Consider the following 16,683-nt stretch of genomic DNA (forward strand, 5'->3'; position numbering starts at 1 on the left):
CAGTGGTCTTTTTTTGCTAAAGTGGACAGATTCCTCTGAGATTCACATCCACTCTTCAAAATTTATGAACAAGACATTCCAAGGTCTCAAATACATTCATTTTCTCATGTCATAACCACCCACCCAAAAAAGCAACACAAAAAAACAAGGTGATCAGGAAAATGTAATTATTCCAGTGATGAAAATCTCATGGTACGGGTGGCATGTTTTATGCAGCTGCCTGGCCTAAATACAGCACAAAGGCGGGCTTCAGTTCATATTTAGGATATCATCTTAAAGCTCTGAATTTGAACTAACAGATTCTGTAAATTGTTATAACTTACAAAAACTGATGTTAATTTGAAAAATGCATGGAGCAAGATACAGCAGAAAGGACTGTACAAAAGTGAACTTTGGAAATACAGTAAACCGTCAGTTTAAACGGCTTCAGATTCAATGGACAATCTTCTAAAGGCAAGTTTATCTGCACGATTGGAAATAACTGACATTCCCCGTGTTTATGGGGAAATGCACAAATAATAATACAAGTTAAAATAAATACTACATGGGTTTAAAATTCAGGAATATCAATGGTGACTTATAGGGGTAGGTCAACTGCTTATGATGGGTGTTTGCGTTTCTTATGCATTAGCAAATATTATACAGTATATTGACATCATCAAATAAAGAGTTTGTATATTTATAACAAAAAAGGCACAGGAACAATTTTCATTGACTGTGTTCATTGCAATTGTTAAAAAAAGACCCAGAAAGCATATATATTGGATTTATATTCACATATAATAGTATGTTTTGGGGCTGAAAAATGTAATCTGTAATTATATGGACAATTCACAATAACAGACACCCTTTCCACCCATTATTCTGTTAAACAGGTTTACTGTAGTGCTACACATGTATCAGAAATAATGCTTTATAAAAATTTAATTATATACACAAGGTTGTATATTTAAAGTGATGTAAATTACCTTTGGAGTAAATTACCTTTGGAGTCTAATTTGTTCTGCTGTTTTCTTGTAACTTTAGCACACTGCTTGAAAGGCTAAGTGTGAGTAATTTGTAGGCAAGGATGTATGAACCCACGTGGAATGAAGAATCGAAGGAAATTTCTTCATTTCGTGGCTTTTATACTTTGTTAAATGCGTGTTCCTCCTTGCCTGATTTCACAACTTTATTGGTGCAGAATTTTCAAACTGTGTGTGTATGGACAAATCACACTCAATGAGCACTACAGTCCCTGCCAATACAAACGTTTCCAGGTTCATACTGTAACTACATTGGACGTTTCAAAGAAGTATAGTGTTCTTCTCTCAGGAAGGGCATGGTGACTGTTCCCTGAATCTGTGGTCCTACATCTTTCTCAAATGCAGCTGCTAATAATCTCTTTATGTGACAATGAAAGGTACTCTTTCCAATATTCATAATATGCATAAGTATAGAACACTTAAATAAACACAGCAAAGAACCAGCTTTGTATTTTCTGTATACTGGCTTAAATACTGTAAAACTAATCAAGGTGAATAAAACCTAACACATTACAATGTTTTAAACCAGTGGTTCTCAAACTGTGGTACGCGTACCGGCAGTGGTACGTGGAGTGCCGCCAGGTGGTACGCCAAATGACCCTGGAACTGTGTGCGCTGAAAAATCGGGATGGGTTTTCATATTTTGTATTTTAATACGTGTCGAATACGCAGCCTACGTACTACGATACAGTGCGCGCTAATACTTCAGTGGACACAAGAGATACTCTGTAATTTTATATACCACTCTATAGGAATGCGTGCTACGGACGCAAGTGACCAATTGTATTTAAAAAAAGCTACTGTATCTCCAGCAAATAGGGAGAAAGGAGAATGTGCGTGATTTCGGAACAATGCCAACATTGTAAACACAGGAATGCATAGAAATACGTGCTACGAATGCAGGTAATCTTGCGAGCACACGAAAGCGTGATAACAGAAAAATATTTAAGAACTGTTCTAATTTGAGAAAAATACACCGAGCGTCTCTGTGTTTCGCTCCCATGCGCATGAAATAAAAACTTTAAATACGGAAATAAAAACGGAAACGCGGAAAAATGCAAGCTTGCGAATTGCTAAAGCAGGTAAGCTACACTATTTTTGAAGAACCTTATTTACCGTTGGCAAAAGAGCTGACACGTATTATGTGTAGAGAAAAAGCTGCTAAACAGCTCGACCTGCTGCCCCCCTCCCCCTGAAAGACAGTCATTCATAGAATTATTGAAATTAAGGATTGTATCAAAAGTACACTGATAGAGTGCGTTAAGATGAGCAGATGTTTTTCACTGCAATTAGATGAGATTTGGTCAATTTGCTCGTTTACGTTAGATACGAGTTTGAGGGCATGTCCCATGAAGACTTTCTGTTCTGTAAACCGCTACCAACAGGAACTACAGGAGAGCACATATTTCAGCTTCTGAATGAATTTATCGAAGAGAATGGCCTCGACTGGATAAAATGCGTCTGAGTTTGTACAGACGGTGCTAGAGCAATGACAAGCCGACATAACGGTGCAGTTGCACGAATTAGATAGGTTGCTCCAGAAATTAATGTACGCATTACAACATCCACCGCGAGACCTTTGCCGTCAAGAAAATGCCTGACGATTTAATATCTGTTAGACTCTGTTGTGAATTGCATCAAGGCTCGAAAAATTAATTCACATCTGCTTTGCTCAAATAAACAGGCTCACCCCTCTCACTGAAATGGTGCTTTTTTATTAGTTGTTGTTAATGTTTTTTTTTCTGTAAAACACTTTGAGAAGCCACCTTTAAAGGCGCTATATCAAATAAAGTTTATTATTATAATATTTATTATATGTATGTGTGAGTGTGCGCACGTGCGCTCATGTTGGTCATTGACAATTTCTGGGGTTCCTATGAGAAGATGACTTGTAGGTGGTACTTGGATGCTTTGGTTGGATTAGGGGTGGTACTTGGTCCAAAAAGTTTGAGAACCACTGTTTTAAACAAATGACTTGCACTGCCAGTGGCAGCCATGTGAACAATCTGTGGGCAATGACTTGCCAGATTCCCAACTAAACAGTCAACTCAAGTTAAGAAACTTGCAAGCCTGAGATTAGATCATTTTCAAATTACTGCAAGCATTAATGTTTATCGTCATGGGAGATGGCTTTGAATATACTAGAGAGAAACGAAATAATGCAAGGTAAAACACACAGGGTTTAACAATTTAACGATGCATTTCAAGCAGGAACTGTGGAGGACTTATCAGCAGATAAATGCTCCACTGATAAAAAATACTAACTTGGATAGACTTCTGTATGGCTTTTAAATCCTGAAAATAGAAAACTACAACCTCTCAGGTGTTTCCTTTTCATTAATGACATTCAATTACTATATACATTACTTACAAAGGAACCTTTTAACTATTTTTATAGTAAGTCCATGGAGTACTGCATCTCAGAGCAACCTATTGAAAGCTATCAAAATATAATGCAGAAAAGCATGCCTAAATTTACTGCATGCTTTAAGTTTGTCAGAATCTAAGAATGATAAAGAGTATGTGTCTGGATTGAAGCTGACGCTCTACAGTAAGAAACTGTTAAGACATGCCTCTAGGTAGCAGATAAACAGAAATTACATGTTGATCTCAACACTGATACACCCTCTCCACATTCTAGTGGCACTTACAAATCTACAGCCACATTCCCTAATCATCTGCAGTTGTTGCAAAATTACAGCATAAGGATTCATTGGAAATAGTCTGAATCACAACTTCTGGCTATTACCTTACTCAGATTATGTCTTGTTCTTTTCAAGGCTTCACTTATTGACTTAGCATTCCAATACAAGGACCCATTAATTTTTACTTACCAGTGCCACTTCTTTTCATTTGATCACTGTGGAACAACAACTAGAAATATTACTATTATGCTTGAAGAAATAAACGCATATTGGTGTTCTTCACACTGCTATAATAGTGATGGAAAGGCCATACAGTATGCTGAAATGTCATTACCACTGTTCAGGGCAATGCACTTCACTGCAGAAACACTGCCCTGAAGGGCAAACGTGCCCATTGAAAACTAAATGCAGGGTCATAAAAGCAGGGCAGAATTAGACTGAAGCAGATGTATAGCTATAAATCAAAATAAATATTGTCACATTGATAAGTCTGTTAAACCAAGCCTCTTAAAAATACATCTCATGGGACTTGGGTCTTAGGAACCCATAGGTCTGCATAACCACACAGTTTGCAATAAAAATGTCTATAGACATTATAAGGCTGTTTAAAATCGGAGAGCAAATATTTCCAGATGAACAGTTAACAATATTCATTGGGTTTTCTTTTAATCACAAAGTTTGCAAAGTACTAGTTAACCTTTTATTTAGACGTTAAGCTCTCCATTAAAAGTTTAAGTGAAGCTCGGCATTATAAAATGCAAAGGAATTATCAAAAATGATCTCACCCTTTTGCTTTTATCAGGCTTTGGTTTCCTGGGCTTTCTGGGCTTCTTGTCATCTTGCTCAGGATCAGATGTAATGGCAGGGTTATCAATACCTCCCTTCCAGGGGTCTACAGGAGAGAGCAGGGGGTCCTCCTCACTGCCACGATGGCCCCTGCCTTTCTTCTTCTTCTGCTGCAGTGCCACACCAGACTCGTCATCACTGGCATCCGAGTGAGCCCTCCGGTGGTAAGCTTTCATCTTGTTGAACAGAATACTAGACCTATGCTTGTATTTGGAAGGCCTTCTCCCGCCCTTCGACAACCGATCAAACCCATTCTCTTCATCGGCATGAGTCCCATGAAGGACCCCGAAAGAGTTCCGCATCTTGACAATTCGGTTTTGACTGTCATCTGGGACGGCATAGATGTCATCGCTGAACCCTTTGGATTTGAGGAGCGTATCCGCAGGTTCTGCATAGTTATCCTGAGCTTCCACATCCTCTGCGTGCGCAAGAGGAACCCGCATCTGCTTCTTCGTGCTCTTCATGCCAGCCTCGATGGTCTTCAGGAGGTTGGGATCAAGTTTCCTGACGTTCGTTTTGGGTCCAATTGGTTTTGGTCTGACAGGCGGAGGCACTTTGTGGTTGTGCTCGTGGTCATGGGTGTTGACGGGGGTGCTGTGGATGGGGTACTCGTTTCCTTCCAGGTCCATCCTGTTTTTGGATGTGCGCTCGCTGGGAGTTGGGAGCAACAGCACGTCATCTCTTATGGGGCTGTATGGAGGTGGTGCTTCAGTGTCGTCGTCTGAGTCAGGGTAGTAGTTGCAAGCCGGTGAATTCCCGTGGGGGGACTGCAGAAACACGTCTTCGCTGGTGTTGGTGGAATCTCTGGTAGTGTCGTATATGAACATCCCCTCGATGCTGTTCTTCTTTTCAAGGACCTCGCTGAAAAAGGGTGTGAAAACCTCGGTTTGGCGGTGGTACTGGGACAGAGAGTACAGAGCGGTAAACTTGGCTACGATTTCTGTGGCTATGTGCTCGCCCTCAGTCATCAGCTCCTTGATGGCCTCATTTTCAAAGAAGTCCGCCTGGCTGTCAGTGATGGCCACCATTTGGACAGGAATAACATCCTGAACTTCTGCCAGGAATGCCCGAAGCATGGCCATAGAGGATTTGCGCTTTGCTGAATACACAAGTATGTAGCCGTGGACTAACTCATCCTTCCTAATCCCAATAGAGGAGTGATAGGAAAGTACAGTAATTTGGATCCGCCTTCGACTGTCTCCTATGATCTTATCAAGAACCAGAGTGTTGCTTTGACCAGGCTGGGCAGCACTACAGCAATGTGAATCCAAAAAAGGCGAGAGAATAAGGTCCACACTAAACGGATCTCCACACATGGCACACATAACAATTCGCAAGTCAGTCTCTGATAAGTCTTTAATAGAAGGCAGAGGGCTCATAACATCAAAGTTGTGCTTTAGTGCCTCAAGTACTCCCCTCAGAGCCTGCTTTATTTGGGACTCATTAAATTTTCGTGGAAATGAACCAGAAGGTATGTCTACAAAAGTACACTGCAACTTATTAGAAAGCTGTTGGCCCTGATGTCTCAAGATAGGCAGGTTTTTGCAAACACTGTCTCTCTGGTTTGCTAATATCAAAATAAATGGCAAAGGCTGTATATGTCTGTCCTTCCTAATTTGACTAGCCTCAGCCCTTATTCTCCCAATGCAATCGCCAATGAAATTAAGTGACTCTATGGAATTAAAAACACAGAAATAACCATGAGGTTTAAAGGCAGGGGTCAAGAAATGGCTCAGAAGCAAAGCTGAGTTTACATCAATGGGCTTTAGCTCAAGCTCATAGATCTTCCCATCCAGAGTGTATTCATCATCTGTAGACTGAGCACGAATTTCATTTGCCAGCTCTTGTGCTAGCCCATCTCTCCCCAAGAGGTACAAGTTTACTTTATCAATATTGGCACTGTTATGGTACAGACTGGGCCGCCCGTGGTCCAGCTGAACAAGCCTGTTTGCAAGAATCTGCTCCACTTTAATGTCCACACAGCTTTGGCCACTAAGACAGGTCTCCTTAGTAGGATGATAGACAAAGCCAATGTGCTTCAGCAGAAGAGATTGTCTGTCTGGAGCAAGTTTCTGCAGAGCTCTATACCTAGGCTCTTCATTGAGGACAGAGTGTATTTCACTCATTTTATCACAGCTAGGGGTTGCATTTAGATCCAGGTCATAAAACAGCTCCGCATGCTCAAAAAGCATTTCCTGAAATTCCTCTTTGGCTTTTTCCACTATCTCCCGCTGGTGCCGATTGTAAACATCTCTGCGATCAGCTTCGCTGATATACTTGTAAGCTTCATCTTCCATGACAAAACACATAACCTCTTCCCAGGGCTGTCCTGGGCTGATAAAATGCACCCGTTCAAGGGTCTTCTTAAACTTCTCCTTCATCTCCACCCGTTTTTTTTCAGAAATTAAATGCTGTACGTGGTTCTGATAAATTCTCTCTCCTTCTGGTGTTCGAAGCAGATCAAAGGGAATTCTCCTGTCATTGACTTTGTCAATGTGATCAGTCTCATCCCAGGGGGTATGATCTAACACAATAAACCAGAACTGAAATTCAGATCTGCTTTTCAGCAGGTTCTGAGCTTCTGCCCAGTTCAATTTCTCAATCTCCTCCAGGTTACTGAGTAGATTATTAAGAATTTTGGGTAAGCTTGAAAAATACTCCTCCCTTCTTTTTTTGATATGTTCCTGCTTCAGCTGTTCTATGTGCTTAGAGAATGTGTTTCTAGCCTTCTTGGTACCTTCCAAGTTTATGTACTCTTCATAATCAGGGTGGTTCTTTAATTTATTACTGATAGCTTTCCAGCTCGTGTGGTAATCTTTTACCGTTTGCACAATCAGCTTTTCAAACTTGTCTGTTGCTGTAGCAACTAGCTGTCTCTGAGTCTTATACGCATCCAGATAGGGAATGGTTTTGGGCTTGCCACGTGTTTTATCCATCAACTGAGTCAGAGCATGGAAGCACAACTCAACGTTGACACAGGACCGAGCTGACGTTTCCACCACAAGAATATTCTTCTTGTTTGAAGCAAACGCCTGGATGTCCCTCAAGTACTGTTCCACACATTCATCACATTTTGTTGCTGCAATTACAATGGGCTTTTTTGATTTCACTATCTGAGAGTATAAGCTATTAATAAATTTCATCTGGTCATCGAATTTTCTATTGCACCCTTTGCTCACGTCTATGCATAAGACAAACCCATCTAAGTTTAGCCTTCCATCCGGCATCTGCTTCTGGTCGAAATCTTGCTCCAAGCCCAGCTGGTCAGTACAGATGTACATCAGCTTCTCCGCGGACTGCAGCTTCGCCGCCGCAGCCCGCTTTGTGTATGGCTGCAGGTTTGTGCTCCGGTGAGGCAGGAAGGTCTGGTCGTCGATGAACTCCGTCTGCTCAATGACCTGGATTTTGTACTCCAGCCCATCATCACCTCTGTGCAACACCTCGCCCCAGTACAGGAAGTGATCATTGTTCACCACGCGCCCTCCAAAGTCTATTGTGCTCAACACAGAAGTATGCTCTGGGAAGTAATCATCAGCCTTAGGACGCACATACCTATTGCACAAACAGGACTTCCCAACTCCACAGTTGCCCTTCTCCTTCTCAGTCCCAGACAGGCCAACTACACTCACAGCATATGTTGGGGGGCGAGGTTCCTTGTTTTTTGCCATTATATCCCTCCTGTCATCCTCTTTTTATGTTCACCAAAGTACTCAAGCGTGATGATCATTCTTCATCCATTCTTCCATGGTTACTGATGCTGTATATCCATCACTTCTAGGGAGGGCTCCTCTCTCCTCAGTGCTTTCACCGGCCCCCAGCTGCTGCTACTCCTCTTAATCAGCTTCCTGCAACAACAAAAACATTAATGTAAAAAAAGCCATCCAAACAGTCTGGCACTTCACTCTGCTCATGTCATAAGGTTTTCTCAGCAAGATACTGTTTAAAAAGGCTAAATAGGAGTCTTCCAGGATGTTTAGAGAACACCAGGTGAAAAGAAAGAAACAATTTTAGGGTACAGGAGAGGATGGTTGTTCCAAATTCCACATTTCTGAAATTTTGATTTCTAGTCACATTTATAGCAGGTACTGTAATACCAGTCTCCTTTCTTAAAGAGCTGCTATATTATACATATCCATTGCTTAGGTTATCAAAAAAAAATGGTGTGCGCCAAAAATAATCTGTTAAACCGTATGGATAAAGTTTAGACAAATATTAAGCAAGCTACCATATTCTACCTTCCTAAACATCAGAAAAACAGCACAATCGGCCGCAAAATGCAAACAAATAAAAATCATTTCTTCATTATGAAGAAAAAGTATTATACACAAATTATATTATATATTATATGCTGCCACACTTCCCTGGATCATTATCTCCAGAAAGGGAATAAGATGTTGAAACAGCTTTTGCTCATTTCACAAAACGATAATTAGCTTATTTATGATAAAAGATGATAAATTAATCCATCAATAACATCTCAACCAGACCGGATTTGGCAACTCCTACAAAATATTTTAAAAATACTAATCCCAATGTAAAAAAAGGACTGGTCTCTTGCTAATTTGTTTTGCCTTGTCCCTTACAGTAACTAACAATAAAATGTAATGCCACGTTATTCATTCAAATATAGTTGAAAAAATAACACTGGAAATGATGTTGCATGATGACTGTTATTAACTGTGATAAAAGATGGCTTGGATCCTAAGTGTAGGCAGGTGTTAGAATACGTACTAATTACCCTGAGAGAAGGGACCTAAATGAAAGCCCTCTTTGTCCACGGGGTGAGCAGGCGTTTTTTCATGGGAATGAAAAAAAAAAACATTTAAAGACATTCTGTACTTTCTATTTTGGACAAGTAGTAAAAGAACTGAATGCATTACAAGAGCCTGGCTCAGCAAATATTTGACACCTAGACATTTTCCCCCTCTAGAAAGTGCATCGCAAAAAGACCTTCACAACATTTTCCCTGTTTTGTTAACTGTCAAGCTGGTTTGCCTTCACATCCATTGTGTTGTTCTCTGAGTAACCAGATAATTAATGGTGGGTTTCAATCCTTTGCTGCGTCGAGTGGGTCTATAATCATCTCAAATGCACTTCACTTCTATTAACAAGTTACATTAATGGTTACGGTTTCAAAATAGGCTACAAATTTTTGGATAAGGTTAAAATCGTATCACAGTGGGAGATCACAGTGCCGGGGTCACAATATGTGAATATGCGAGTATGACTTACTGCATTCTTAGCATTCACAGGATGAACCTACAGAACCAACAGACTACAGTCCATTCAAACCAAGTGTAACAAAACATAAAACCCTTGCTTGTATGACAGCACCATAACAGAGTACGAATTTTCCTAAATGTATTGACAGATGGAGTGACAGCACACTGAGTTACAAATATTGTAACACCTTTAAATGATCAAAAAACATTCAGAAAACTGAGTTATGCTCGTTGAAGAAATTCCAATTACAAGGTCTAAGTTCACTTAAAAACATACAGAATGCAGAAGATGAAAAAGAACTGTCTGACAACAGCTAATGAAGATCTGTATCCTAGTACTCTCCAACTCTACCCTTGCAAGCAACACACTAATAATAATAATAATAGCTTACACTTATATAGCGCTTTTCTTGACACTCCACTCAAAGCGCTCTACAGGTAATGGGGATCCCCTCCACCACCACCAATGTGCAGCCCCACCTGGATGATGCGACTGCAGATTACCTCCTATCCAGATCTTTATATCCACACATCATTTTTACGTCTCCTTTAGAAAGCCACTCAAGCTAGCATCATGCAACGCATATAAGAAGCCACACTGCACATACTGTAATGACAAGGAGCTCTACAAGGAGCTCTGCCCTGCTTTTAAGTCCCAGACTCCAGGGTTGCTATTTTAAATGACATTTTACAGGTTTTAAAAAAAGGTATAGTTGTTTTTTAACCTGCGTGTCATCTTCTTACTCATTCTCACAGCACCATATAACACAATCAGAAACTCAGAGGAGTTTTAACATCCCACAGCACTGCTCCATGTGTGGTAGTATTTGTAAGCCACTTGTGGAATCCCACACATTCTGTTTTTTTTCCACACACAGTGATGGATCATAAATGAAATGACATCATATCATGAGTCTTATGTGCAATGCAGAATACTTTTAAACTTTCCGATTAGAAAGAAATACTCGAGTCTAGATTAAGCACATTTGACATTTCAAACTTGATTTGAAACGATCAGGTTGATAATGAAAGAATTCCTCCGAGATCATATTGAATCAGAAAAGAAAACAAAGAGGCCAAAAAAACATAGGTATGAATGAGAACTACCATTTGCCCTTGCCCACTGTGTAAAACTCACTAAATAATTATATTCTTGCAAACAAAAATAAGACACAGGTTATAAAAATGATGATCCAAAGCTAATATTGAAAAAGCACAGAACTCCCCAGATTATAAGACTTTTCTCTGTAATACATACAGTAGTGACACAAATATATTGGTATGTCATCCCACCAGACTAGCACTTTTGCTATGAGCTGTGGGAGTCTGGAGCAAACTATCCAGCCATGCTGTCGAATCCAGTGGCTGCCTTCAAATAACAGCTGGATGAGATCTATGAATCAATTACTACTAACTTCCAAATGGGCTAGATGGGCAGAATGACCTCCTCTCGTGCTTAAACCCGTACGATCTTAGCAATTTTCAGATTTATTTTAAAAGGAAAAATACTCCAGAAGGGAAGAAATATAATTTAAAAAAAACTCAATGAAAAACTGAAAAAAATCAAACAAGTTATACATGACACAGATATGTGCAGAATGATGCCTGGCCCCCTATATCATTGTTCACCTTGCTACCAGATGGAAAATTAAGAGCTGGAATGGCAAATGTGAGAACAGTGCAGCTCACAGAAGTCCTCTCTGATGAGCTTGTACGCAAGAACAACAATCTTGTTTTATTGGCATTACTTCATTTTAGTGCTGTGACACTTCGGGAAGGTGTAAATGCCAGGTTTGCACTCAATGCATGACTCACGACTACAGATTCAGTGTTGGTTAAGATCAGATGATTAAAATAGTTGTCATAATAATAAATCCTCTTTTAGGTTGTTGTTGTTGTTGTTTTGTTTTTACCAAAGCAGCTCTTAGAAGCATTAAGTACACAAACGACTGAAAGCATAGCTGGCTATAGGGGCCTCGGAGGATTCGGGATACATCTTTTTAATAGTTCCTTTGCCATCTTCGCTAACTACTGTCAGCTGCTCAATTACAGAGTTATTAAAGTATGATCCCAGGAGAAGCTATAACAACATAAGGCACTTATAACCCCTCAGCAGTTATGTCAGGCCAACTCATCTTTACATGGAAGTTACCTGTTCACAGAGTTCAAGGGTAGTGTTTACTGTAGTAACCTTAAGCAATAGATTCAGATGTTCTTGCATAAACATGCTCACACAATGTATTTTTTTAAACATCTACAAATCACAAATGAACCACTGCCTAGCTCCCATTGAAGGGAAAAGAAAACAGTTTGAAGGGCTGTAGTGTTTTGACAGGCTGATTAAATCAAAAAACCAAAAGGCCGTGAAAGTGCAGTGGGTTTGCCCACTCTGAAACCAACACTGCCCAGCAAGGAAAGTCTGTGAGACTGGAGACAGAGTGCGAAAGAAAATCAGATAAAGTTGTGGATTAATGCACTCAGTCATGAAATCTAGAGCAAGCAAGAAACACTGCAAATAGTATTCAGTGTTCAATATTCATCATCTGCTCATCCAGAGTTTGTTGCCAGACTGCGTTCTTTTTTAGCATTCTACTCAATAATTAACCTTCGGAGACGTATACCTTAAGCAAATGAAATATGTTATGAGTTAGACGTGAACTGCCCAAGGGAATGCTGGAATGGTGCAAAAGCTAATAAAGGGCAGCAAAAGAAGGATTTCAAATCCTTTTCAATTATACCATGAAGAAATAAATTCCACGGTCAAATTAAATACTTAACAGACGCACAGGACAGTAAATATGAATCCCACTCAAGAATATTTTACAGTTGAGGTGGCTTGAAATGGAGCACAAGTGATTAAACTTAAACGTGGAGTACACTAATTAACTACTCTATCCTTAGCTGTTAGAAAACAACCTTATTGTTGTAATCTGCACAAAAGAAATCTAGCTGACCTCATGAGGCAACCAAATAATCTCATTCACAATGCAGTTGCAATAATTGGAAACTGATTAGTTATCTCATTTAGCTTCGAGAAAAGCTTTCATCGCCAACAAACACTTTAAAAGCAGGCAGTAAATAGTTATGTAGAGGAAACATCTGTTATATGTTACCCACACATCCAGCTAACTTCTACACTTTTTTTTTACATTTTAGGGAAAAAAAATGCTGAGACCCTTTTTACAATAGCTAAGAGGCTCTACTTTGCTACCTAAAATCTGAAAAAAAATATTACTTGGAATACAAAAATGCCTCCATAACCACGCCTCTTTACTGAAATGCTCCTGATAAAATAATTCCTAGGAACTCCCAAATTGGTTGGATTCTTACTCACAAAAATGTGACATTTCCTGATCTAATGAAGTATTTGGCATGTAAACAAGAATACCAAACTGCATCCCATTTAACAGCCTGTGTCATATTGCACTGAAAAAAAACCCTTCATACTCATTGCGCCGTTTGACATACTCCTCCTGTAAGCAATATATGATTTCCCTCTAGCAAAATTAACAGTGCTCTGCCCAGTTTATTTACATAGAAACTTGTCCAACTATGACTCAGAAACAGTGAACAGTCTCACACAAGATGTTACTCAACACTAAATGCCCTATATGGGGATGTAAACGTGATGACATTTGTACATTTACAAAAATACCTAATCTGTTGACTGAATCCAACGCTTCAAGCTCATTCCTTTACAACACAGAAATACTAACATGAAACAAAGCAACACTGTGTGGGACAGAACCTATAGGCCTGAGCTTTAATTTCGACAGGGAGAAATGGTCATGAGCGCTTCCACTACACTCGTGTTGAGCACTGAAACAAACAAAAAGCTTCTCCTCATGTCCTTTGTCTACACGTACGTGCCAGCATGACGCGGTAAGACACGAGCTGTCAGACATGACGGCCAATACGTTTCAACCTGAAGCACAGACTTCCACAGGTATCACCATGCAGATCAGCAAACTACTTCTGCTACCTGCACATTGACAGTGACTGTATAGCGGAAAAATCTCTTTTTTTAAAGCAAATGAAAGTGCAAAGCCAATGAGCTAGGTCTGTGTGGTAATATTTTACGTGCAAACCACACTGCAGCAGCACCGCTGCTAAAGGCAATGCAGACAACCCACCAATATTATACACCAAAAACTAACAGATACACGGGTAGATAATTCACTTCATTTCATTGTTCCAGATGAAAGGGAACAGGGTTGTGGCTTCCTTGTACACTCCAAGCACACATTTAACAGAAGAGCCTTCTGCTCACTCCACAATAGACTCGGTCACTTTCCTGAACCACCTAACGCAGGGCTGTCCAACCCCTGTCCTGGAGGGCTACCATGTTGGCAGTTTTTTTTATTCCAGTGGACAAATTTCACAGCTCCTCCCATCTCTTCAGGTGCTGCTCGTTTAAAGAGACAGAGAAACCTGAGGACACGGACTGGACCCCCCCAGAACCAGGACTGGACAGCCCCTGAGACCAAAACCAGATACCGCAGGTCCTTCGCGTTACCATATCACCTCGGGGAGCAGGCGAGACAAACGAGAATCGGAGCATATGGGGCTAAGAGCAAGCCCAACCACAACTTACATAAACGAGGCACATAATCATTCAGCCACAAGAACAACGCGTATTGGTTCTTCGGTATAACGTATGGTTACAAAAACAGTGCTACGGAGACTGGTTACATAAACTTTCCCCATCTGCTGGTTCGTGTTTAGCAACCACTACCGAGTTAAGTCTCTAGACTCTCGTTTTATTCCTATTATTTTCCCCGTCTTCAGACTGCTACTTACAGCATGGCTCCCAACTAAAAAATGAATGACGAAAAAAATGACAGGTCTTTTTTCTAAAGATAGCAGCTCCTCTCTTTTTCGCTCCTTCTTAACGATTGTGCAACCTTCTGGGAATCCCTCAGGAAATGCTCGTCACAGTTTTCTGGCAAATAACAGCCAACGCAGCATGTACGGCGCTCAGACATGTTTGGGCAAACATGGTTATCTGGCTCCTGTAACCACGTCCCCACACGACCGCATGAAACGTATAGGCTTCTGGTGCTTTCACTCCTCCAACTTCCAGACCACCAGGGCCGGCTAAGAAGTTCCCAAGGCTGAAGCTGACAAAGGCGTGCGGGTATCTGTAACACGGCCATAACGTAGCCGTGCTTCCAGCAAACACAAGCCCAGCTGTGGATGAGCTCACCGCGCACAAAAGGCATTCCCAGACAGCTCATTCCGAGTCCAGCCGCCCGGTGCCATTTGCGAAACGCGTTACAGTCTCACCGGCGACCTCCCGCCGGACTTTTCCGTCCCTCCTCCTCCTCCCCAAATGAATAAAATCTAAACTTAAAAAAAAAAGAAACACGGAGTCTACGTCCGTGCTCCTATATCCACTAAGACTGTAAACAATGCAGGACGTCGGGAATCGACACCCCGCCAGCGAGGACAGGGCTGGAGACTGCTGGTCAAACCCTGGCGTGTGTGATTGCGCTGCAACCCGGGAAGACATCGCTGTGTTGTTGGGGTTGTGTGTGTGTGTGTGTTTTAACAAACCCCACAAACGTGACCAAGAACCAGGCTGATGGTACCGCACGGGTCCAGTTGTACCCCGTCGCCTGCTCGGTCCTGACATGTCGCGGAGACCCCCCGCCCCCACCACCGATACCGGCCGCTTCTGATGGATGACCCCCCCAGATGTCGCGCTGCCAGCGGCCGGTGCCTTTACAACCGCGGGCCCACGGCGGCCGTGATGGACCGGGAAGGCTGCCCGCTCCCGGGCTGTGCCGCCCGAGACCAGCACGAGCCGGAGGAATGCGGTTACCTTGACGATCCGCGGCCGCGCACCGGCGACAGGTCTCCGGAGTGGGGCCGCGTCGTGACACCTCAATGAAGACACCCCGAAGTGTAACGCCGAGTGGGGGCAGGAAACACACACACACACATAAATAAATAAATCGGGTGCCGAAACAGGCAGGGCCTGCTCGTTCACCTGCCCGGACACAACCACCTCCTTTACCCCCGGAGTGGATCCGCAGGGTAACAATACGCGGTCCCGGGCAGGGACGTGAGGCGGAGGAGCCCAGCCGGCACCCGAAAACCTCCACCTGCACCGACTACACGACAACCCCCCCCCCCCCGCCGCCCCGACCGGCCAGGGCCAGCCGCGGATCGCCCGCTCCGTTGAGTGCGAAAGTCACTCCCGACTACATTCCCCTACCTAACATGGTCGCTCCCAGCTCCCGACACCACAAAAAAGCGGTAGCATTCCTGTCTTCTCTCTCTTTTTAAAAAAAAAAATGTAAGAATTTACTCTTCCTTTCAGTCGCCTCGCACCCCCCCCCCTTTTTTATTTAAAAAAAAGGAGCTTTTCCTTTCTTCGTCTCGCAGGGAAGACTCAAAGGAGATTCCTCCACACGCAGGAAGTTTAGTTTTTTAGTTTATTTTCTTATTATTGGTGGTACGTGTAATCCGAGACCCGCTCCCTCCCCTCCAACTCTTCTCCGTAATGGCGGCGAATGGATCCTGTTCGCTCGCTCCCTGGCTCTCTCTCTCTCTCCTCGTAACTTTTCCATTCGGCGCTGCTCGGCCCCGGGTGCGCGCTGCGCGGGCACGGCCCGGTGTGCTGGAATATTGCGCGCTCACGCGTTTACAGCACGTTTAAATTCGGTAAAAACCCCCGGCCTGATCACTGACATCCGTTGAATAAAATAAAATACAACGGGGGGGGGGGAATTAAGACTAACATGCAAATCGAAAGCCAAGCAATATGCCAACCAGAATGCGACTCTCTCCTTATTTGAAGCGATGTGTGGGTGTACAGCATATGCTGAATTATTTAGTGTCAGGTAGTTGCCGGTAGACTTGGACGGATTTAACTTCAATACAAAAAGCGAGAAGCGTGTGTTTGCTGCTGTGGTAGTTGTATCACCTTACCTGAATGGA

The 16,683-nt window shown here is 42.1% G+C and overlaps 1 protein-coding gene across 4 annotated transcripts in view; it reads right to left on the minus strand.

The window, feature by feature from the left end:
• The window catches only part of arhgap5 (Rho GTPase activating protein 5), a 49,108-nt gene extending 32,817 nt beyond the window's left edge, over positions 1-16,291 (minus strand). Inside the window, exons 1-2 of one of the 4 annotated variants that reach the window (XM_088647627.1) lie at positions 15,959-16,291; positions 4,456-8,361 (exon numbers count right to left, since the gene is read on the minus strand). In XM_088647627.1, coding sequence (XP_088503753.1) covers positions 4,456-8,184 — 3,729 coding nt within the window. In that variant the 5' untranslated portion in view covers positions 8,185-8,361; positions 15,959-16,291. Of the gene's footprint in view, positions 1-4,455; positions 8,362-9,254; positions 14,519-14,538; positions 15,060-15,562; positions 15,928-15,958 lie in introns of those variants that run through there. The other 3 variants (XM_088647629.1, XM_088647630.1, XM_088647628.1) reach the window with 3 other exon arrangements.
• Positions 16,292-16,683: the final 392 nt, after the last annotated feature.

Source organism: Lepisosteus platostomus, chromosome 10, assembly GCF_059453375.1.
Source record: "Lepisosteus platostomus isolate fLepPlt1 chromosome 10, fLepPlt1.hap1, whole genome shotgun sequence".
Lineage (NCBI taxonomy): Eukaryota > Metazoa > Chordata > Actinopteri > Semionotiformes > Lepisosteidae > Lepisosteus > Lepisosteus platostomus.